The sequence below is a fragment of the Mytilus trossulus genome, chromosome 12 (genome assembly GCF_036588685.1).
Source record: "Mytilus trossulus isolate FHL-02 chromosome 12, PNRI_Mtr1.1.1.hap1, whole genome shotgun sequence".
NCBI lineage: Eukaryota > Metazoa > Mollusca > Bivalvia > Mytilida > Mytilidae > Mytilus > Mytilus trossulus.
The window spans coordinates 37,249,440-37,273,938 of NC_086384.1; the positions used below are offsets into that span (position 1 = coordinate 37,249,440).

The window sequence follows — 24,499 nt, forward strand, 5'->3', positions numbered from 1 at the left end:
TGTGTTTGTTAATTGTTGTATATCAGATATACTTCAGAATAAGAATGAAAAATTCATTTATTTTCCCAATATTTTTTTTTCTTTTATTACAAGTTTATTCAGAACTAATGCGTTATTAATGTTATACATACACTTTTGTAACATACAATTGCATAACTATTACTACTCAATATTTGATTACAATGTTACTCATAATTTTACTAGCATTTGCAAGGACCTCCAACATTTTCTGATAATTTGGTTCTTCAAATACCGTTTCACCTCTTTCTTTTTATCATAGTCGTTGCAACAAAACAAACATGTATTAGGCCAGGTGGTGAAATTCGGACTATATAAAATATAAACATACATATGCACAAGAAATAACAATAACATTGTTTACTATCAAAAGTGTAAATGCACAAATACTTTGAACTTTATAAGAAGCGAGCTTCGTTCAAACATAAATGCAATTACAAAAAGACTCTCTAAATTAAGAAAACATGGTAAGTAAAATGTTCAATATTTGTAAAACCAAATTTAACACCACCAACATCCCCAAATCTTTCTAATCTAGTTATTCTACATTAAGCACTTAATGATATGTAAACAGTTTTAGAATGTATAAAATGAATAATGAGTAATGAGTACTTAAAATTTCATTTTGAATATAATCTATTATATTATTATTTGTCGTATCCACAACATCGTATGGCGTCGTTTTCTACACAATCTCCATTTCTTATTTTGTTTAGAGGACAAAAGTCATATCCTTTATAACAGCTACATGATGTCTCTTTAAACGCAACGGGAACATAGACTGGCGCCTGTGTAGTTGGAACATCAAAAAACCACCACATTCCTGTTGTTTTATGAATAGGGATTGGCGTTGTTCGAACCGGAAGTGGTTGAGGAGGTCTTGTTGTTTTATAACCTTCATACTCAAATTCTTCTTCCGGAGGCTTAACTGTTGTAGTAGTTGTAGTTTTTGGAGGTGGTGGTGGTCTTGTTGTAGTTTTAGGTGTTATAGGTGTTACTGCTAGTGTTGGTTGTTGTTGAAACAGTGAAGCCAACAGAGCAAAAGGGAAGAAACTTTGTACAGGCGGCTGTGTTGGCTGTGGGGGAATGTATTGTTGTACAGGTGGTTGCACATATATAGGCTGGTGAATTATTGGTGGTTGTGTTGGTGGTGGTTGCACATATATAGGCTGGTGAATTATTGGTGGTTGTGTTGGTGGTGGTTGTACATCTATAGGCTGTTGAATTATTGGTGGTTGTGTTGGTGGTGGTGGAGGTATATATATAGGCTGTTGAGGTCTCGGTGGTGGTGGTTGGGGTGCATAAATGGGCTGTTGAGGTCTTGGTGGTGGTGGTTGTGGTATATATATGGGCTGTTGATGTCTTGGTTGTGGTGGTGGTGGTTGTTGTACATATCTTGGTTGTTGTGGTGGAGGAATATATCTAGGTTGTTGTGGTGGTGGCCTATGAATTACTTGTTGTTGCTGAAGCGGTGATGGTGCTCTCCTTGGTGGAGGTGGTGCTGGTACTCGTCTTCTAGGAGGAGGTGGTCCATATGCAGGAGGTGGACGACGTGGAGGTGGTGGTGGTGGTTGTCCTCTTCGTATAGGTGGTGGGAGTCGTTGTTGTGGACGTGATGGAGGCGGGGGAGGTCTGCCTCGTCTTGGAGGATATGGATGAGCTAGAAAAAAAATGATTTAAATGGCAGCTCTTTTTTCGTTCGTTAAAAGTATACAATAATTTTGTAGACTGTTGGGTTTGGTTTTTTTTTTTGGTTTTGTGTGTTGTAAGATCATAGTTGCCATTACATTAATCAACACCGCTTTTTTCATTCAAATTTAAATAAATGACTTGTGACGAATCCGTTACGCTGATCATTGACTATGTATAGTAAAAGAACAAGGTTACATAATTTGTTTTGTTTGGTTTTAACAGGATTCACAGTTTTTTCGAAGTACATTTCTTTAAATCAATGAATTCAAATAAAAAAAATCGCACCAGCTCTATCTCTAAAAGATGTACAATTCTGCGCAAAAGAGCGTCTGTCATTCATTTAACAGTCTTCGAATTTGGATATTTTCTCTAAAATTGGCGTTTTCTGTGTACGAAAAAAGACTGTTTCAAAGACAATTTTAGGAAGTACAAAACCATACATTTATACGTCATATGTTCGACTTTGTGTTGTTTCAGAGGAGCTGCGGCTCAAAGAAAATTCCTTAGTTTAATAGTATAGATGTAAAAATATAATAATTTAATTTGAAAAATGCACGGAAAAAAAATAAAAGCTACATTGTATACACTGTCCACAGTTAGGACTGCAAAAAAGCCAAAAAAACGATAGTTTTTTTTTTGGTTTTTTTTATTTAGTTTTTGAACAATCTCCCCTTTTTTCGTGTCCGATTAACTGTCCTGTCTTCCAAAAACATATAAGAATAAACATTGATTATTATATGTCCATGAAGGTTTTAGTTTATGAATTATACACTCTTCTTCATGGTAAGTTATTTCTTCCCTGTCGTAAGTGTAATGTCACTCAGACATTGTCGATCAGCAAGTACAAACATCTTCGAGTGTAAAAAGACGGGATTTTTTATAGGCAGATTTATGACAAAAACGGGCTGGCAAAATGAAAGAGACATTCAAAGAAATTAATGAGACCGCTGCCTTTTCTACATGCATATGGAAAAGCTAATGAATTAATCCGAAATTGTTTATGTTTTATAAATTATACATATTTTATATGACTTCTTGGACATCTGCAACTTCTTCGATTTAAATTAATTATCTATACTCTCTTAAAAAAATAATAGTATTCAGTTTGGGTATTAATTTGTGAAATTCATTCTCATGCCCCATCTACAATAGTAGAGGGGCATTATGTTTTCTTGTCTGGGCGTCAGTTCGTTTGTCGTACCGTTCGTCTTTGTTTCCGTCCGTTCGTCCCGCTTCAGGTTAAAGTTTTTGCTGAAGGTAGTTTTTGATGAAGTTGAAGTCCAAGCAACTTGAAACTCAGTACACATGTATCCTATGATATGATCTTTTCAATTCTAATGCAAATTATTGTTTGACCCCAATTTCACGGTTCACTGAACATAAAAAAATGATAGTGCAAATTTCAGGTTAAAGTTTTTGGTCAAAGTAGTTTTTGATGAAGTTGAAGTTCTAAACTTGAAACTTAGTATACATCTTCCCTGTGATACGATCTTTCTAATTTAAATGCCAAATTATAGTTTTTACTCCAATTTCACCGTCCACTAAACACATAAAATAATAGTGCGAGTGGGGCATCCGTATAATATGGGCACATTCTTGTTTAATTATGAGCATATATATCGAGACATAGAAAGAGACACAATATGATGTGGATGTAAACCAAGGGATAAATATTAATCAAAGGTACCAGGCTTATAATTTAATACGCCAGACGCGCATTTCCTCTACACCAGTAACGCTCAGATCAATCAGATCAAAATAGTTATAAAACCAATCAAGAACAAAGTTTAAGAGCATATTGGTCTCAAAATTCCAAGAAGTTGTACCAAATACGACTAAGCTAAACTACTTTTGGTTAAGAAAATCTTTAGTATTTCAGAAAATTTATAAAAATTACCATGTAATTGATATTCATGAAGTGCTGACTACTTGGCTAGTGATACCCTCGGGGATATTCTCAGGGTATAAATCAACTCATCATAGATACCAGGACTTAATTTTGTAAATACGCCAGACGCGCGTTTCGTCTACAAAAGACTCATCAGTGACGCTCGAATCCAAAAAAAAATAAAAAGGCCAAATAAAGTACGAAGTTGAAGAGCATTGAGGACCAAAATTCCTAAAAGTTTTGCCAAATCCAGCTAAGGTAATCTATGCCTGAGGTAGAAAAGCCTTAGTAGTTCAAACTTTCAAAATTTTCTAAACATATAATTTATAAAAACATAACCATATCAATGATAATTCATGTCAGCACAAAAAGTACTAATAAAGTCAACTATAAAATGTCCCGACAAGACAAAATGTGATTCAATATAAACGAGAAAAGTCAATGCCACTTGTGTTGCCGATTTGTTATCATATATTGCATCTTCAACTTTAATTTATCTCATTATTGTATGCCATATAAATACCACGGAATAAGAATTGCTTAAAATTAGTTTGTTCTTGAAAATGTCTTTATTTATTATTATGTAAAATGCACTATTTCTTATACTTCATAAAAATAATACAATTGTAACCAAATTAAACATTCACGACTAAGTATAGCATATTATAGTATAGCAATATAATATTTCCCACAGAACGTAACCAAAAGTTAGCGTGCAATAAATTCTATTATTGTATAGCAATATAATATTTCCCGCAGAACGTAACTAAAACTTAGCGTGCAATAAATTCTAATATTGCACTAGTGCAATAAGTCTTCAATATTCATGACGTCATCAACGACAAAATCTTTTTTAAAACCATTTTTTACTTTCAAATATTATATTGCTATACAATAAAAGGGTTATTGCATGAATATTGGGGAATATTGTCCCTCGTAGAACATATATTGCACTCGCAAGCTCGTGCAATATAAAATTCTACTCGGGACAATATTCCCCAATATTCATGCAATAACCCTATATTATTGTATAGCAATATAATATTTCCCACAGAAAGTAACCAAAAGTTAGCGTGCAATAAATTCTATTATTGCACTAGTGCAATAAATCTTCAAAATTCATGACGTCATCAACGACAAAACGTCAGTTTATACCAATTTTAACTTTCAAATATTATATTGCTATACAATAAAAGGGTTATTGCATGAATATTGGGGAATATTGTCCCGAGTAGAATTTTATATTGCACGAGCTTGTAAGTGCAATATATGTTCTACGAGGGACAATATTCCCCAATATTCATGCAATAACCCTATATTATTACGCAACAAATCATATACTAATCTCCATTTGTTAATTTTGTTAACAATACGCAAATTTACTGTCACACAATCCTCAAAGATAAGGCTACAAGTACAATTAACAGCTAAGTTAGATTGCATCGACTTTATTCAGTTCAGAAACTTCCTTCAAATATCGTTCAAAATCAACACCTCCTGACAAATATTTATTTTATCCAAATGGATTAACTAATTTTTGGCGACGAATCATTAGAACTTCTGCTGAATAATGGAACAAACGAAACAAATAACAAACAAGACATAGAAAGCAACGTATATTCTTAAGCAATCCTCATGTACGCAATCAATTAATCGAAAAAATGGTGGAAAGGATAAGGAAAAAAGATTCAATCATAAAATATAAAACAAAAATTTATTAATCAATTCGAAATCGAACAATTTCTCAATTTAAAAAAGGGCAAAGATATCAAATGAACATTCAAACTCATAAGTCAAAAATAAACGGAATACAACACTCTAACTATAAATGAAAAGACCAACAGACAAATTACAGTACGTGACAACAACATAGAAAACTAAAGAATGAGCAATATGAACCCCACCACTGGGGATGATCATAGGTGCTCCGGAATGGTAAACAGATTCTGCTCACCATGAGGCACCCGTCGTGTGGCTAATATATGTACAAACCCTATGATAAGTCTTATTTGAATCAAGACAAATTTTGGTACAAGTGGATACATGTTTAAGATTAAAAAAAAAGGCTCTTGTTTCATTTACGTTTCCCTACATCTTTTATTTGTTTTCATGAAAACCTTTTTTTTAAAGCAACGTTTTTTTGATTCCATGAAAGCACATTAATCAGCTTACATATCTATCATAGGGTAACATAATTTAAACTGCTTTTAATTTAAGAAGATAAAAAAAAAAGAATATGAATAATATTCAGTCCTAAGTAGACAAAAACAAACATAAAAAAAGTAATTTAATTTTTTTCCCTTATTAATACTCATTCTCTGTAACCACTTAAACTTTTTCGGCACACATAGTCACCGATCTTTTTGAAAATTGGCTGATATGTAGATCCCATTAGACTAGTCAGAAAAATAATGCCAACCGATATATATATTGGTTGGTTACCATGGTAACGGCAGAGAAAGTTGAGATTTTTTAGAAAAATGCAATATTTGGTGTAGTTTTGTGAAATTATGCAGCTACATCTACTACATTGAATCACAAAAGTAATTAATTTCAGTCTTGTTTTACTCAAAAATCAAAAAAAGTTATGGGTATTCTACCTAGAAATATGCGAAATTAATTTCTAAAAAGTGATCATTGATCAATATTCCTCATAATACGAATTATCTCCCTTTGATTGGTGACGCTAGTGATCAGACTAAAACTAAAACGCTAATGACTTTTTTATTTCTCAAAGGTTGTATGTCAAATTCGAATTATTATAAATTTAGACCATTCAATCAGGAACTTTGATACTAATTTAGTATAATAGTCCCAGATTCAAAGCATAAATATAAGAAACAAATATAGAAAACTGTTTTAAACCTGAACAAATGAAAAGACTTATAACTTTTTTAATTTATTAACGGATTTATTTTAAATTTGAAATATAATAAAATATGATCATTTAATATATAAATTATAATGAAAAAGAAGAGCAAAAAATATTAAAAAAATCAGAACAATTCAGAAAACGTGACCTTTTCTAACGTTGTCAATGACCTGACCGATGAAATTTATAAATATAGGAAAAATATTTGATTTGGGGTAAAAACTTGACCTGACCAACCTTGACTGTGTCTTGGTAGTTGTACTACCAAAAGTCCATTTGTATTGGACTGCTGGTACTACTTAAAAACTTATTTATATCTTAACGGATTTGCTTAAAATCTATAAGAACATTTTTTTTATAATTCCATTTTTAAAGAGTTTAGAGTAATTTGACGAGCACCGGATTATTAAAACTTTGTATGGTATTGAGTAGTATATTGTATTTAACTGTGCTGTAACTTATGTTGTATATAACCGGTTATAATTTGACACGTTTAATCACAAATATAAACTAACACACAAAAGGTGTGATTGAAGTAGGCCAAAAAATACATGTAAGTTGTAGTCCCCGAGGGTATCACCAGCCCAGTAGCCAGTACTTGCATGAAAATACGGATTTTTTGTGTTATTAAAATTTGCTGTTACAAAATATTAGAAATTATTATAAATTAAGGAATGTATCTCCCTCATACAAAGCTCTGATTCCTATCACGGATTTGGCTATACTTTTTAGACCTTTTGGATTATAGATCTTCATCTTTTATCTAAGCTTTGGATTTCAAATATTTTGGTCACAAGCATCACTGAAGAGACATGTATTGTCGAAATGCGCATCTGGTGCAAGAAAATTGGTACCATTAATTTTATTGCATATACTTGTAGTTTTTTTTTTAATATTTTCTTACAGTAAATAACGTTTTCCACGTACATATACTGAAGGCATGGCCGAGCCTTGTGCAGGAAATCTTGGTAGTTTTGTGGACTACTTGAGTTATACCCGAGCCCTTGCATGCATGATATTTTATCAGTTTAATAAAAAAAATCATAAAATATCAGTAAACATATTCGCGGACTTTACTTGAGGGTTGACAGAAACTTGTCTTAGTTTTAAATGTTCCCGAATGTCAATACATTTATCATTTGCAAATATGCTTGTCAAGCATTTTATATTTTCTTATTTTATAAAATTAATGGTTCAATCTAAGCGTTTCCATAAATTTGATGCAAAGCTTAATACATATAAATAGGTATAAAGTCCTTTTCCCTGGTCATGATAATGATCAGTATGTAGGACAGAAAGTCACAGACAAAAAGTCGCAGACAAATTGTCACAGACAAGAAGTCGCTGACAAAAAATATCATGTATTTTATGTCATTTACATTGACTCCTGTTTCAAAGAAAATCCTTTTTTTTTTTACAATAAGACAAAAAACCTTTTTTGAGAAATATCTTTCTGTAATAGGCTTTTAGTGAAAATCAAAGTATATATACAAGTATAAAATTCTTTTCAAGTCACTCTGTGTAAAGAGTTATCAAATAGTCAATATTGTTTAATTTGCTGTTAAAAATCAATGAAGATAATTGTTTATTCTCAAATTTCAATAGTTCAATGCCTATTTCTAATGTTATTATAGTGCTACCATAGGCGGATCCAGGGAGCCACGAGGGCCTGCCCCTCCTTTCATTGGAAACATTTAGTTGATTACATATGGAATCACTAAGCATGAATGTAGCAGGCCATCTCTTAAGGCAGTCAGTGGGACCCCGTATATGAAAATTGTATAGATTGTATATATTCCTCCTGTTGCTCATTGTAAGACCCGCATGCAGTCACTCACTAACAGATTTTCCGCAGTTTCTTGTTGGAAAATGGAACTTTTTGGAAACGAAAAATTCTCTCCTACCAGAACGTCAAACAAGAAATGTGTCAGATGTACATGTGCCCATAGCCGCCCTTGCATGTTACGCCTGTTGTTTGCTAAAAAACCTTTTATTAATTCTTTTATGGGTTGGTTCTATTATTTATTGTGTTGAATTGTATCAAATTATTGACTTTAATTATTTTTTGGTCAGTCGACTATGTTTGACACTGGACATAAAGCAAACCGCAACTAATTGATCTTTTCAATTTTACAAAATCTTACTCACCCCCACCCCCAACGATATTGAATATTTCATTTGCATTTATTTCTGTGTCTCACACAAACAATTTTGAGCTTGGCCTTTCTTGAACTGTCAATTTCTGATTATATCTTCTTAATATTATGTATAAAAAGAGCTAGTAGTTATAATTCCAATCTGTTAACACCAAGTGACACTATGATCTTTAATCTTCACTACAGCATTTGAATAACAGTTGATGGAAAGACTTGTAAAATCCATCATTCTTTGACACAGCATTAAATTGAAAATTTACAGAAGAGCTTTTTTGAATGAAAATTTAGTATTTTTAAGCATTTTATCATATGAATGGAAGTTCATTAAACGAATTTGTAAATATTAGCACTGATCAGTATTTTTGCAAATGGACAGCTTGTTTCAATGGCACTACATTCAATGGAAAATATTGCAGAATTGAACATATAATTTTTTGAATAATTTTCTTTTTTCTTTCTAGTTTTTGTATATTTTTCATGATCCTTTTATCCAGATTAGCAAAATTGTATTTGTTTCCTTCAAGTGTTAACACCATTATTGATATGCTATACTAGCAAAATTATGTATATATACACATGTGTGTATACAGTGAAACTTAATAAGTGTTTTAGTTTTCCTACTTTTGTGCAAATTTAAGAAACTAACTGAAACTTTTTCCAAATTGTTTTAAACTTGTGTATCATTATAAAATTGTTTCCATAGCAACACAGTTAAAACTATAATACCATTATATATGATTATGTTTAAAATTTAAATGATAACAATAATTTGTACACATTTTTCATATATTTATTTTTTCTGAATGCAGAAAAAGGTGTTAAAACATTTTTTTTCAAAAAATTAAAAAAAAAGAATTTCTGAAAAAAATGAAAACTAGGCATTTTGTATCCATGATAACAAAAAAATGAGACATACTTCCCCATGACTTTTTCGCATCATTGATAAGATAAGACTATGATTTTTATGAATTCATGGTTGATTTTTACTCAGGTGTCCGCAAAAATTATTATCAGCATTCAAAAATGACCCCAAAGGGGTATTTTTTACCTAATGCAAACCACATAAAAAGGGGGGTGTATGTGATTATAATTGAAAATGAATTTGAAAATATCAGTTATTAAATTACATTTAATAAAATGTATATATCTAATAAAATCATAAACAAAAATCTTTCTCTTAGTCATTTATTATGAAAAATTATGTTGAAAATAGCCTTTTTAAGCTTAAATTCATAGATATCCAGAATAGGTAAAACTGGGTATCGGTTGCTATGGCAACCGATGTGGTTAGCAACCAAAATTTAGCATTTTTTTGTTTGTTTCACCAAGACTAGTAAATGTGTGAAGTTTAAAGAAAATCAATGACCATGCGTGCCACACTCCCTATGTAAGAGTTTAAATAGTTACAGAGAACCAGTATTAATTGTATGGGCATGCGTCAAACGATATGGTAGGGTAAACGAACAGTCCTAGAAAATGGGATATAATTGATGGATAACGAATTTTTTAATCATAAAATTGCTAAAATTTGAATACTAGACTATTTAAGTTAATAAGAAATTGAAAGTATTTGGACAAAATTTGCAGTAGACTTTGAATTCCAAGTGAGATTAGCTCAGTCTAGATTCGTAATGAGTGAAAACAATATGGCTTCCCCTATGAAAGTAAACAATGACTCTCAAGGTGAAATCCAAAATGACACTTTAGTTACTTGCTCTCAACCAGCTTCCACAATCACTCCACAGCAATCTATTAGCAACAAGCGATCACTCCCAGATAGTCCCGATAACCTCCCAGCGACACTTAAACAGAAAACAAGACAACTAAGGAGGCGAGGTAACTCGATGGGTGACCTTACCGAGATAGACAATCCAAAAAAAGCTTCTTCAATACGCAAGTCTGTAGCTGACAGAGTCCTTGAAGCCCTCAGCAGCCCAGAGGTACTAAATACTATCATACCCATTTTGTCAAAACAAATTAGCGATACATTAGAGCCAATTATAGAAGCTGAAGTTAAAAAATGTGTTGCCGAAGAAATCCAACCACTATTACAGAAACTAGATTGTCAGTCTAGTATAGTTGAAACACAAAAGCAACAGTTAATTAAACAATTCATACAACTCTCGTCATTGCAACGCACCACCCAAGACCAAATCACATCAAACAATGAACGTGAAAAAGAAATCAACTTTCTCTTTGATAGGGTCGCTCTACTGGAAAACAGGCTTGAAATTCAGGAACAGTACTCTAGAAGGACAAGCCTGCGTTTCAATAATGTTGCTATTCCCGCAGACAGAATTCAAGGAGCAAAAATCGTCCATCCAGTCGATACTGATAGCATCATCCTAGATATATGTAACAACAAACTCGGACTCGACATTGGTATTCGAGACATTGGACGATCCCATGTCATCGGCAAGCTCAAACAAGGAAGGTCTCAAGTAATTGTCCGATTTATTTCATACAGAACTAGACAACTGGTATACTCCAACAAAAAAGCTCTGAAAGGTGATCCTAATGGTACATTTATTACAGAAAACCTAACACAATTCAGGACAAACCTCGTTAAACAGTTAGCAACGCTAAAGTACAACAACAAAATCAATGCCTGCTGGACCACAGACGGTCGGATCTTTGTCAAAGTGAATGCTAACAGTCAAAAGCGCATTATTAACAACCTCGATGATATTAGTGATCTCGAGTCAGATATCCAACAACTTGAAGAACGCACGAACACAACTAACTCTGATTGAATGTAGAATACTAGGTTTCACCATATTTCATATTGATATATATATATAATAAAGACTTAATATCTTTAATTCTACTACAATTGAATAACTTTTTGAGAGTGTGTCATATGTGCTGAACAGTTAATAACAAAATATTATGTTTACAGATTGTTTCTTTCCCAAATATGAAACTGTATGAAAACCCCGCATCCTACCAAAAGCAATCAAAGTCAGTGATCCTATTAAAAAAAATCTATGTTCATCCATTAAATGCATTAACACAATTTATAGAGAGTAAATTAAAGTCTCGGGTTTTTTGGTTTTTTTTAAAGGTTCATTCATTCTTATTCTTAAACTTGAAAAACACTGAAGTAAAGATTCATTTGAAAGAAAAACCAATTTAAAAAACAAAAAACAGTAGCTAGTACTGTTAGTTAAATAATACACATTCCAACTTAATATGTGTGTATATTCTCGATATATAGTTGTCGGAATCCGTAAAACTTGTTCCAATCTGTTGTTTTTTTTAATTTTTATTTGTTTTTGATTTGTTTTTCTTTGGTCAGAAAGGAACAAAAACTAAATCCAAAAGTGTCCCTAAAATCATAGCCTTTTTGTAACCTTATATTACACTTATTTTGACCTTCACCACTGTATTTATTATTTACAATTGCATGTTGTGTTTGTGTGTATGTATATATTATGTTTATTAGGTGCATCTAAAAATTGAACAATTTTGTTAATTTTATTGCAGGCACTAACTTGACAGAGACCTAATGAGAATCTTTTTTTAAAAATAAATAATTATAGCCCATTTCATTAAAAGTTTTTAAAAATACATCGATTGAACATTTCCGTTTGCCGTAAATTTTATGTTTATCTATGAGTACATACTCTAACCAGTCTACTGACCACAGGTGTCAACAATAGATAATTGTGGTTAAGCTCGAGTAATTTACCATTTCGAAACCGTTATACATTGCCTTGAGATTCACGAATTAATTGTAGTTCACCCACAAACAAAATCTAACCGAACTACATACAGATGACCGCTTTAAACTAACATAATACCCTATTAAAAAATATTAACTATTTGATAAGAATAAGAAAAAAGTTAAACATGTCGAGAAATGGGGAAATCGAATATTTCACTTATTAAGTTTTTCAAGCATTACAATTCATTGTTCAATAGTTAGATAAGCCTTTTGAAACAACTATAAATTGAACGGGATTTTTGCTTGTCTGCAAATTGTATGTTGACGTTCTAACCTATTGTGTATCATATCATAATTTGTAATCTAATGTTTATAGCCTGTCTATATAAGTTTTAACTCTATTAAGCTAACAGCATTTCTGGAAGTTTGTGATAATAGTCATAACACAAAAACATTTGTTTTGTCTAGCCAGGATACAAACAAACAAAAACAAAAATACCTAAAGCTACAAACCTACTTACAGCCATGTCTATTGATCGCTGGCTAATAGTTGTCAATCGGCAATCATACTTTAGTTGCTTTGGTAACTATCAAATACAGTCCCATATACCTTTTTCTTTCTTTATTTATTTACAATTTTTTTTTTTTATTTATAAATACATCACATATAACTTCTTCAGTATTACAATATCCCATTTTCATTCTCCTTTTTTTTTTATGACTTCCATATTTGCGAGGCTTATTTATTGGCCTTTAACATTTTTCAACTTTTCTTGCTCTTACTTTTTTGTATTTTTCTGTGATGATGAAGGTGATGATGATGATGATGATGATGATGTGTGTGTCAGTTTTGTAATGCTCTCCTACAGCAGTCCTCTCCTAATTCATGTAACAGTTTATTCATGTAATGGATAACTGCGTCCAGGATTACAGGGCTGCTATAGGTATATTTAATATCAGAAAAAAACAATGTGGACCTTCATCCAATTTACACATAGCTTCCTATCGAGACATATTTATAATCAACTTACGTTGCAGTCTCCTCATCTTCAATCTCTCTGTTTTACAAACAATTAATCCAAGATTAAACATTATTTTTCTGTTGTACGTACTTCATTTTCTCCTTATTATTGGAAATGTAGAAACAAATCCTGGTCCAAGTTTTCGTAATGAATCGAACGCACCGTCGATGAATGAAACACTGCCACAAGAAAATTTTATATCCATTTGTAGTCTCAACATAAGATCCGTGAGAAATAAAATAAAATTTCTAAATAATTTTTGTGATGAATTTGATATTATTACGCTATCGGAAACACACTTAGATCCCAACATTGCTGACGCCGATATAAAACTTGATTCCTTCTCTTCAAATATAGTCCGAAAAGATAGAAATAGCTTTGGTGGTGGTTTACTCATTTATGTCAAAGATGGTATCGGACTTAGTCGAATAAATGCACTCGAAACGAAAGAAGACGAATCCCTTTTTGTCAATATTCATGCTAAAGGTCAAAGCTTCCTATTGTGTCACACTTATCGATCGCCTAATTCAGATAATAACTACTGGACACGATTAAATCATGCAATTGGGATGGGTTTGGAGGTCAATGAGAGGATGGTAATAACGGGCGATTTGAACTCTGACTTACTTACTACGCATAATAACAAACTGATTGACACATTAAATTTGTTCAATTTAACCAATGTTATTGAATTACCTACTAGAGTAACGGACCATAGTAGCACTCTGCTGGATCCGATTATTATTAGTGACTCTATGTCATGTTCCTTTTCAAATGTTCTAAAAACTCCATCTACAATTAGTGATCATGACGCACCTGTTGCATTTCTCGAATGTCCAATGTCCGATTTTAAATCTTTTAAAAGAGAAGTATGGCTATACGATCGGGCTGATAAAGCCAAATTTGCTAAGAAATTAGACGAAATAGACTGGAATACTATGCTTCCCGAAAGTAAAACCACTAATGAGATGTGTGAATGTTTTACAATAGAATTTTTGAAAATAGCTAAAAAATGCATTCCTACTAAAATAGTAACAGTACGACATAATGACAAACACTGGTTCAATAATGACATAAGACGTGAAATTCGAATCCGAGACAGATTAAGGAAAAAAGCGATTAAATATAATTGTGAAAATAATATTATGAAGTACAAAAAACAACGAAATAAGGTAAATAATATGAAAAAAATCGCCAAAGAAAATTTTGAAACAAATTTGGACTGTCTAATATCAAAACAACCCTCAAACTCAAAAACGTATTGGAAATTAATGAAAACGTTAATTAAATCCAAAAAAGGTTCAGAAACCATACCCCCTCTCCAAAATATTATAAATGATAATGAACTGAATGATACTGTATATGAAGATGAGGAGAAATGTAATTTGTTGAACAAATATTTTAGTATGATTTCAAAACTAGATGAAGATCATGTTGATTTGCCCGAATTTGATACAAAAACTAATAGTAAGTTTTCAGATATTCAAGTAAATATAAAAGAAATAATAGATATTATTCAGATATTAGATCCAAACAAAGCATCTGGTCCTGATGTGATCAGTCATAAGATGCTAAAGCTGTGTCCAGAAAAGGTAGCAGTTCCACTCCATATTATATTTAATAAATCCTTAAGAGAGGGAATATACCCAACTAGCTGGAAGATAGCAAATCTGATACCCATTTTCAAAAAGGGAGATTCATCTTTGCCATCAAATTATAGACCGATATCCTTAATAAGTTGTGTAGGAAAAGTTATGGAAAGAGTTGTGTTTAAGCACTTATACAATCATTTAAAAGCTAATAAATTAATTTATGAGTATCAATCAGGATTCCTCCCTAAAAACTCAACTGTTCATCAACTCTTAGAAATATATAATTGCATATTAAACTCCTTGGAAAAAAAAGATATAAATTGTTTTGTATTCTGTGACTTCTCTAAAGCTTTCGACAAAGTTTGGCATAGGGGTCTTATACATAAAATGAAAGCTTATGGTGTTGACGGAAACGTATTGAATTGGTTTCAGGATTATCTACACGACAGAAAACAGAGAGTAGTATTAAATAACTCGTCTTCTTCCTTCTGTAATGTCTCAGCTGGTGTCCCCCAGGGATCAGTTCTGGGCCCTCTTCTCTTTGTCTTATATATTAATGATATTGCTGATAAGCTTACTTCACTGTGTCGGCTATTTGCTGACGACACATCATTCAACTATTCTGGTAACGATGGAGAACAGATTAGATCTGTTATTGATCGCGACTTGAAAGAGCTGGATGTTTGGTCTTCTAAATGGCTTATGTCATTTAACCCAGATAAAACCGAAATTATGATTTTTTCAAATATTGAGACTCCAGACCTCAGCTTTTCCTTAAATGGTAAAAATATACCTTTAAGTACATCTCATAAGCACTTGGGAGTTAATTTCAGTAGTGACGCAAAATGGAACAATCATATTGAAAGTATAATTACAAGTGTAAAGAAACACTTAAATGTATTACGTAAACTTAAATATCGATTATCTCGAAATAATTTAGAAAAACTATACTTAGTTTTTATAAGACCCATTTTCGAATATGCCACGGAAGTGTGGGATAATTGTGGAATAGGCTACTCAAATAAATTAGAAAATTTACAATTAGAGGCCGCAAGAATAGTAACAGGTCTACCAATATTTACAAAAACTGAAACTTTATATTCTGAGGTTGGCTGGGAATCTCTTTTTGAAAGAAGAAGGAGAAGAAAATTACAGATGTTTTATAACATGAACCAAAAGCATGCACCAGAATATCTTTGTAATCTTGTACCTCCTTGTGTACAAAGTACAACCAACTACCCGTTGCGAAATGGTCATGATATTATTGTTCCATTTTGTAGACTTTCCCTTACTACTGAATCGTTTATTCCCTCTACTATACGTGAATGGAATAAACTTGATCCAAAAATTCGCAGTGTCGACTCTATTTCTAAATTTAAGAAAGAATTAAAAAACGATAGTCTAGTATGTAAAATTGAAACGTTTTATTTGTACGGCCCAAGGAAATTAAATATTATCTTAACGCAATTGCGATGTTCCGCTTCACCATTGAACAATGACCTATTTAGAGCTAACATTACAAATGATCCTTCTTGTCATTGTGGGTCCGATATTGAGGATGTCTACCATTACTTCTTCGTTTGCCCAAAATACACATTATGTAGGAAAAACTTATTCGATAACCTTAACTGGCTATCTGAAAACTTTGTTTTAGATACAAAACTATTAACTTGCGGACACTTGGAACTTTCGAACGAACAAAATATTCAAATTTTCAAACAAGTTCAGAATTACATAAAAAGGTCAAACAGATTTCTTATGCCTTGATAGAGCGTTATTATTATTGCTGTCACAGGACGTCATCGTTGTCATCAATCCACAAGTCATCGTCACAGAAGTATGCGATTTTTCAAACTTTCTTTTTCCTTTTTTACTTTGTTTCCTCTTTGTTCACCTATGAAAGCTAGTATTATATTGTATAAACTGTTTGTTTTATATGCATGTCCATTATATTATACTGTTATTGTAACTTTATATTGTATTATGGAAAAGACTTCATAAGTATGATTTACTTGTGTCTAATCCATTTTGCTTTAATTCAGCAAATAAAATATGTTTAAACTAAATTAATTGTAGACCTACTTTTTTATTTGGCATTTTGAACTTGTTGCTCTGACTTAAACTCGAGAAGAACAAAGAAAGCATAACTAATAATATTACTATAGGGCGGAAAATAATCAGTGTCCGTAAAAACTAACAACCATAAAATAGTCTTTTTTATTCAGATTGATTAAAAGCCACACAAAGTATTTTGACATTAACAAGAAATTAATAAAAAAAAGAAAAATGGCACTTTCCTTAAATATCTAAGTAAGTGTCATAAAATATTTTTCTAATGATAAATGGTATTACTGATGTTATCTCTTGTAATATGTGTCGAAAGAAAAAACAATTACATGTACGAGGGCACTCAGTAACAATTTCCTATCAGTCGTCTGAGCTTCGAAGGTTAATACCATCAAAAGTTGACTAGGTTAAAATATGGAGCCATTCAGCTCTAGTTTTCATCCACTTGCAGTTAAACTCTTGCCAAAAGTGGGGGAACTGTTTTGGCTTTGTGGATCGAGAGTACAAATTCGCAATAGAGCATGCAGATAAAGGGGGCATTTTTCTCTACTTACGTGGAGAACCGTTGAAAGAAATCTTTAAGAGGCATTACATGTAGGTGGACTGTTCATTCCTGAATGTGAAGTAATGAACAACCAATTAATCGAAAAAATGATGTGCAAAACAAGGGGAAAAGATGCGATCATATAAAAATGAAAAACAAAACTTCATTAATCAATTCGAAATTGCGTAATTTTTTCAATTGGAAAATGGGGAAAAAACCAAAAAAACACTCAAAATCATAAGTCGAAAATAAACTGAAAAAGACATGACTATAAAAGTGAAGACAACCACATCAGAACACGAAAAACACCATAGACAACTAAAAAATAAACAATAGTTACCCTACCACTGGGGGTGTTCTAAGGTGCTCCGGATCTAGAAATGTAAACAGATCATGATCAACATGAGGCACCCATTGTGTTGCTCATATAAGTACAAACCTCGCAAGAAATGAATATATATACAGATAAATATAATTTATACAGTGGTCAATTGTTTTGAATTAGTTGAGGTAGTAAACGAAATAACTGTTTTTAATTGTGTTGTTTACCATGTATCGTGTAAAAGCTATGTGCATCAAAATGATTACAGGTAATAAACTTTACATTGATACCAGGATTGAACTTTTGTATTTTGCGCCAGACGCACGTTTCGTCAACAACATTACTTACGCTCGAATAAAAATAAGATGAAAAACGCTCGAATAAAAAAACATTCCTTACATTTTGCAAAATAAAGGTTTCCATATATAATTTAAGGAAAACAAAGACATGTTGATCTATTGTAAATATACACAAAAAATGATAGATTAATTGATTTTATCAAAGTCTAGTAGCAAATATTTCAGCCTTAGTGAGTCTAGTAAATTAGATCTGTAAAATATGTCAATAGAATGAAGAGCGTACAATTTAAAACTATCAATGAAAAGGGTGTGCATTTTGGAAAAGGGGTCAAAATTTGCAAAGGTGAACATTTTGGTTATGGTTTAAAATATCCTTCTTCAACTTTTTTAAGAATATCATATTATTGTCACATCTGTCAAAACTGCAGTTTCTGACCAATTTTATGCATCATACTTGCTTGAAGATACACTTTATTATTTTTTAAACCAACTGTATAGTATATTCTTGAACTTCCAGTTTCTGGTACGGCTCGTGTTGCTTCTTATTCTGTATTTATAACTGTTGATGTACATGTCTGTTGGTTTTCTAGTTCATGGTTTACTGCTTGGTTTTGATTGTTATTGTCTTTGCTCCATTTTTCATTAACTATTTAGTCTTTTGTGAATAACTTTTTTTTTAACCGATTTTCCTTGATTTTTGTCCCACCCCCTTCCTCTGATAATAGATTCTGCAGTTCTTATACATGGATATAACCACTTATTAATAAATGCCACATCAAAATATATGCAATTAACTTCAAGGTTTAAAATAATCATCTAAATATGTGTGATGTATTAAGACAAATTGTCTTGCTTATATGTGAGATAATTTTCTTAACTACACGAACATAATATCCATTTGATTTGTATTAATATAGTTTACTATAGTTACTATTTATCAAATTTTACAGCAACTTTGTTTTCCCGAAACAATTGAAATGCACGTATGCAAAATAAGTGTTTTTGAATTTAATCTTGTAAAAAGGACACTTTTAAATTTGGTATAGTTACTTTTCATTGTTGTTAAACTAAACATTTTAAAACAGCGCATTTGCAAGTCGAACAATCAACAACTAATCTATTGCAGCATACTTATACCAGCATCTCCTGATCAAAAAATTTATACAAAAATATGTTATTTATTTTCGCCCGTTACAACGGAGTCCGGTGAACACAACCAGTCCTCAATTTAATAAAAAAAAATATGATTAAGCTATTGCACAACATTTCTTTTTTTTTGTGTGTAATTATTGTACATTTAAATCAATTATATTCCTTTGATAAATACGAAAATTTTAAACTAAATGTAAAATTATCTTCAAGGCTTTGAACTATATTAGCAGTTTTATTTGTATAAACTTAATATAATGAGAGGTTAAGTGTAGGCCACCAAAAACATAATTAATTAGGAACATAGAAAAAACGATATATGTCACAAAAAAAAGTGAATGTATTGACATGGTATTGATATGATAATCATTTGTTTATTTGTATGTACCTATGTACCTTATACATTGACTTCATTTACGCTATGAGCTTATGATAATATTATATTTTCGTACGTTGCCGGGTCTCAAAGATTAATATTTGTGTAGTAGTTTTCGTGTTAGCAAACATAACGAGATGCGTTTCATAGTACTACTGTAGCTGACCAAGTTATTTTCGCTGGCGATTTATTTTTGCGACTTCTGCGAGTAGAAAACTTATACGCGAATATAGCTCTGTGTAAACATGTAAAACTTTGATCTTTCCTAATTTAACAACATGAAGTTAATTTGAAAGTCGTGAAATTAAATCGCCTCGAAATGGACTGAAAGGATTTTAGTATCCGCCAAAATAAGTTGGTTTACAGTATTAAATTGAGAATGGGAATGGGGAATGTGTCAAAGAGACAACAATCCGACCATATAAAAAAACAACAGCAGAAGATCTGTATTCAATATGTAAGGCACCGATCATTCATCTTTCAGGAGGAATATTCTTTTTCTTAGGAGGAACAATGGTGAGCGATTTTGATATATAAAAACATTTCAAAACCCTGCAGTCATTTCGGTTTGAAAAACAAATATTACAGACATGAACGAAGAACACACATTTAATTTCAGGCTTCTGAATTGGGACAGGCACATACAGAATATGGTGGGATCAAACAGTTTTGAAGGCGCAAATACTGACAGCTGGTTAAAAGACAATACCAACTAATTAAAAAAAAATTGGATATGTCAATCACAATAAAATTAAGTATGGTTTGAATTTACTGATAACAAAAATCAATATTTATTCTAATAAGATCTAATTATAGACACTGTCGTCAACTTGACTTTACCCCTTAGTGTCATAAAAATATTTTCATAATCATGACAAATTGTACTACTGATGTTTTCTCTAGTAATATGCCTATATCTTCTCTTTTTTATATAGTTTATGACACCGTGATAGGAAGACATCGAGAAAATTACCCTGGTGTATAATAAATTCAGGGGGAATAAATATGTTCAAGTAATTGCAGTACAAAAAACATATGAATAACCACTTAAATGCTTCATCAAAATACATGCACTTAAAAGAGGGACGAAAGATACCATAGGGACAGTCAAACTCATAAATCTAAAATAAACTGACAACGCCATGGACAAAAAAGAAAAAGACAAACAGAAAAACAATAGTACACATGACACAACATAGAAAACTAAAGAATAAACAACACGAACCCCACCAAAAACTAGGGGTGATCTCAGGTGCTCCGGAAGGGTGAGCAGATCTGCTCCACATGCTGCACCCGTCGTGTTGCTTATGTGATTACAAATCCGGTAAATAGTATAATTCGGTAGGTCAAATTCATGAAAGGCAAGGGGATTGTAGTTACGACGTAAGGAACATATCCGATATCATTTGTGAAACGGTTATTCCATAACAGTCAACCAACTCGTGATGGCGTCCGTAAAATTTACGAAGGGATGATTTCAACTTCACCATTTGGAACTCTTGGTCTAATAGCTTTCTTATGAGCAGTAACCCTCTATCAAGAAAATCATGATAGGAAATGCAAGCACTGGAATATCGTATCAATTGGGAGATATATACCCCGTATGCAGGTGCTGGTGGAATGTTGCTAATTAGACATGGAAAGTTCACAATTGGAAAGCTGAAATCATCTCTTTTGTCGTAAAGTTTTGTCTTCAACCGACCCTCATTGTCAATTTCTAGATGTTAATCAAGATATGAAGCCGACTTAACTGTATCTGTAGTATCCTTTATCTCCAATTCGATGGGATAGATGCGTTCCACATAGTCACCAAATTTTGAATTGTTTAGTGAAAGAACGACATCTATATAGCGGAAAGTAGAGTTAAAGGATATTGCTAACTTATTATCTTTCTTCCTAAAAAGTTCCTGTGTGAAGTCAGCCTCATAATAATAAAGAAACAAGTCAGCATGTAGAGGGACACAGTGTGTTCCCATTGGGATGCCGACAGTCTGTTGAAAAACACGTCCTCCGAAGGTGAAATTGAATCCAAAGGAAAAAAAATGTGCGTGCTGTATTCAGACCAAATTATGACTTAGTAGTAAGTGATCATTTACTAAGCTACACGAATATAAAATTTATTAGATATGTATCATATATTTTACTATAGTTAATAATTATAAAATATTACAGCAGCAACTCTTTTTTCCCGAAACAATTAAAATGCACGTATGCAAAACAATTGTTCTCGAATTTGCACGCGGTAAAAAAACCATTTCAAATTTGGTACAATTTTGCTCGTTATTAACCATTCATGTCCAACAATGTTTTATTTACTTTCGCCTGTTACAGAGGACTTTGGGAAACATAACCATTCAGGGATTTTTATAATAATAGCACAACATCCTTTTTTGTCATTATTGCATATTTGTTGAGGGTCCAGCTGAAGGACGCTTCGGGATGTGGGAGTTTCTCCCTGCGCTGAAGACATATTGGCGACCTACTGCTGTTGTCTGTTCTATGGTCGCGTTGTTGTCTATTTGACACGTTCCCCATTTCCATTTCAATTTTATTAAATAAAATATTCGTTAGAAAAATATACAAGTCAGTTAAAATTAGCAACTTTTGCATGCACTAAGATAAAATACAATGTGAGGTAAAGTGTAGGCCACCAAAAAGTAATTAATTAAGAACATAGAAAAAACGACATATGTCACAAAAAAGTGAACATATTGACATGGTATGGATATGATAATTATTTCTTTATTTGTATGTGCCTAATACATTGACTTCATTTACATTGTGAGCTTATGATAATAATATTCTCGTACGGTTTCCGGGTCTCGAAGATTGTCATTTTTGTAATAGTCTTCGTGTTAACATAACAGGAGGCTCTTTTGAGTACTGATCTACATGTACACTGGTTATTTTAAGGCCCTTTATAGCTTGCTGTTCGGTGTGTACCAAGGCTCCGTGTTGAAGGCCACACCTTGATCTACATGGTTTACTTTTATAAATTGTTACTTGGATGGAGAGTTGTCTCATTGGCACTCATACCACATCTTCCTTTGTTTATTTGAGACAACGATCATTCATCTGTTAAAATGGGTGTTCTTATTTCATGGAACAAATAATTATGTTCGACTTAAATATATATAAAAAAAAAACTCAGCAATTGTAGTATTAATGTACAAAAAACAAATATGACAGACATGAACGAACGACAATTACTAAATAAAAGGCTTCTGACTTGGGACAGGCACATACAGAATGTAGTGGGATAAAACCTGTTTGAAGTCGCCACCCACAACCCCTACCCTTTCAATCTGGTCGATAATGTAACGACGCAACATAATACCAAATTATAAAAATTAGGTGACAAGGGCTTAATTCATCAGAATGTTACAAAGCAGAACATCTTGTTCAAATACAATAACAACTAATTAAAAATATCGTGCATCTGAGACTTCAATATCAAACATTCAACATCAAATGAATTTAGTATATAGACGTCATTAACAGTCAAAGAAAAACAATACTCTAGATAATGTCTCATGCCAAAATATAGTTATAGACAGATTGTAGATATATATATATATATATAACTTTGAAAGTGAATAACAATTATAAAATTTGGTTTTAATTTACTGATAACAAAATCAATATTTATACCAATAAAATCAAATAAAAGTGTTGAATTGTAACCTTTAAGGATATGTGTATTGGAATGATTGATAAAATTACCCGGATTGTATCTTAATTTCCGGGCTCGGGAAACAATATCACCATAAAAATCAGGATGTGCTATTCCGTTTGAAATCAGGTTTTCTCGAAGAATAGACAAACTTCCATGCAAACCAAGTGTTTGTATCTATGGAAAAAATGTGTATAGGTTTTAAGTTATTTGAGGTAATGAAATCTCTGATTTAAGCCCAGCCACGTTTGTTTATGTTTTAAGAAATAAAATTTAAACTAAAATCAGATAAAAAAACTGATAAATATCATCGCTTATTTCGATAGAAATCGACGTTTTGCGATAAAATATAAATGTATCATTGTAACACGATATTTTTTATATTAAGATGATTTACCAAAACAATTTAGAAATATGCAAAAGTGCAACGAATATAGGTTTATCTTAGTTTTATGTAAAACAAAACACTTATCGCAAGTAACAATTACAAAGAATAGCTATTTACTTTCATACATTTATCCTTAAAATTAAAAACAAATTGTGGCCAAAATTTAGAAAGAAATATAATTTTGCTCGTTGGTATTCAATTAAAACTAACTGTATCACTATCATTTTTTAATTTCAGAAATGATATTTAAATGACTTTTTATCAAAGGAATTCAAACGTTTAAATAAATCTATACATTATTTTTCATTTATTTGTCATCATAAAAAAATAATGGTTATTTAAAATGTGTTTTCAACTTCACCGTTATAAAACTGAAACTGATGTTATGACTATTTTTTTTATATCATACAATTCATTTCATATAGATACTAGGTATGTTTTTGTAATTAATCAATAAGCTCATTATTAAACCACTTACATGCGTACACAGTGCAAGCCACAAAAAGTATTAATCCAAGGGACCAAATCTTGTCCATACTTAATCTTGGCTTAATAGACGTGTTACTTTATGCTGTATATATCTTATACAACCTTTTATAGTCCAGCGACCCTGTCATAAACCCCTTTGTGTATCATCGATGTATTATTCTTATGATTAGGTCATGGTAGGTTGAATTTATGGACAAAGAGTGAAATATTAATAATTATTCTAATAAAATAACCAAACTACAACGTACAAATTGTTCGTTTAGAATTAAACTATGTGAAATACAA

The 24,499-nt window shown here is 31.8% G+C and overlaps 2 protein-coding genes across 2 annotated transcripts; one reads left to right on the top strand and one right to left on the bottom strand.

Annotated features, from left to right (window-relative positions):
- Window positions 1–613: 613 nt before the first annotated feature.
- On the bottom strand, window positions 614–24,278 carry LOC134693285 (uncharacterized). The gene is made up of 2 exons (XM_063554031.1): window positions 24,204–24,278; window positions 614–1,678 (listed from the first exon to the last, which is right to left on the bottom strand). Exons 1-2 carry the CDS (start codon window positions 24,259–24,261, stop codon window positions 666–668), a joined length of 1,071 nt encoding a protein of 356 aa, XP_063410101.1. The 5' UTR covers window positions 24,262–24,278; the 3' UTR covers window positions 614–665.
- LOC134693284 (uncharacterized) lies at window positions 10,114–12,796 on the top strand. The gene has a single exon (XM_063554030.1). It carries the CDS (start codon window positions 10,258–10,260, stop codon window positions 11,377–11,379), a length of 1,122 nt encoding a protein of 373 aa, XP_063410100.1. The 5' UTR covers window positions 10,114–10,257; the 3' UTR covers window positions 11,380–12,796.
- Window positions 24,279–24,499: the final 221 nt, after the last annotated feature.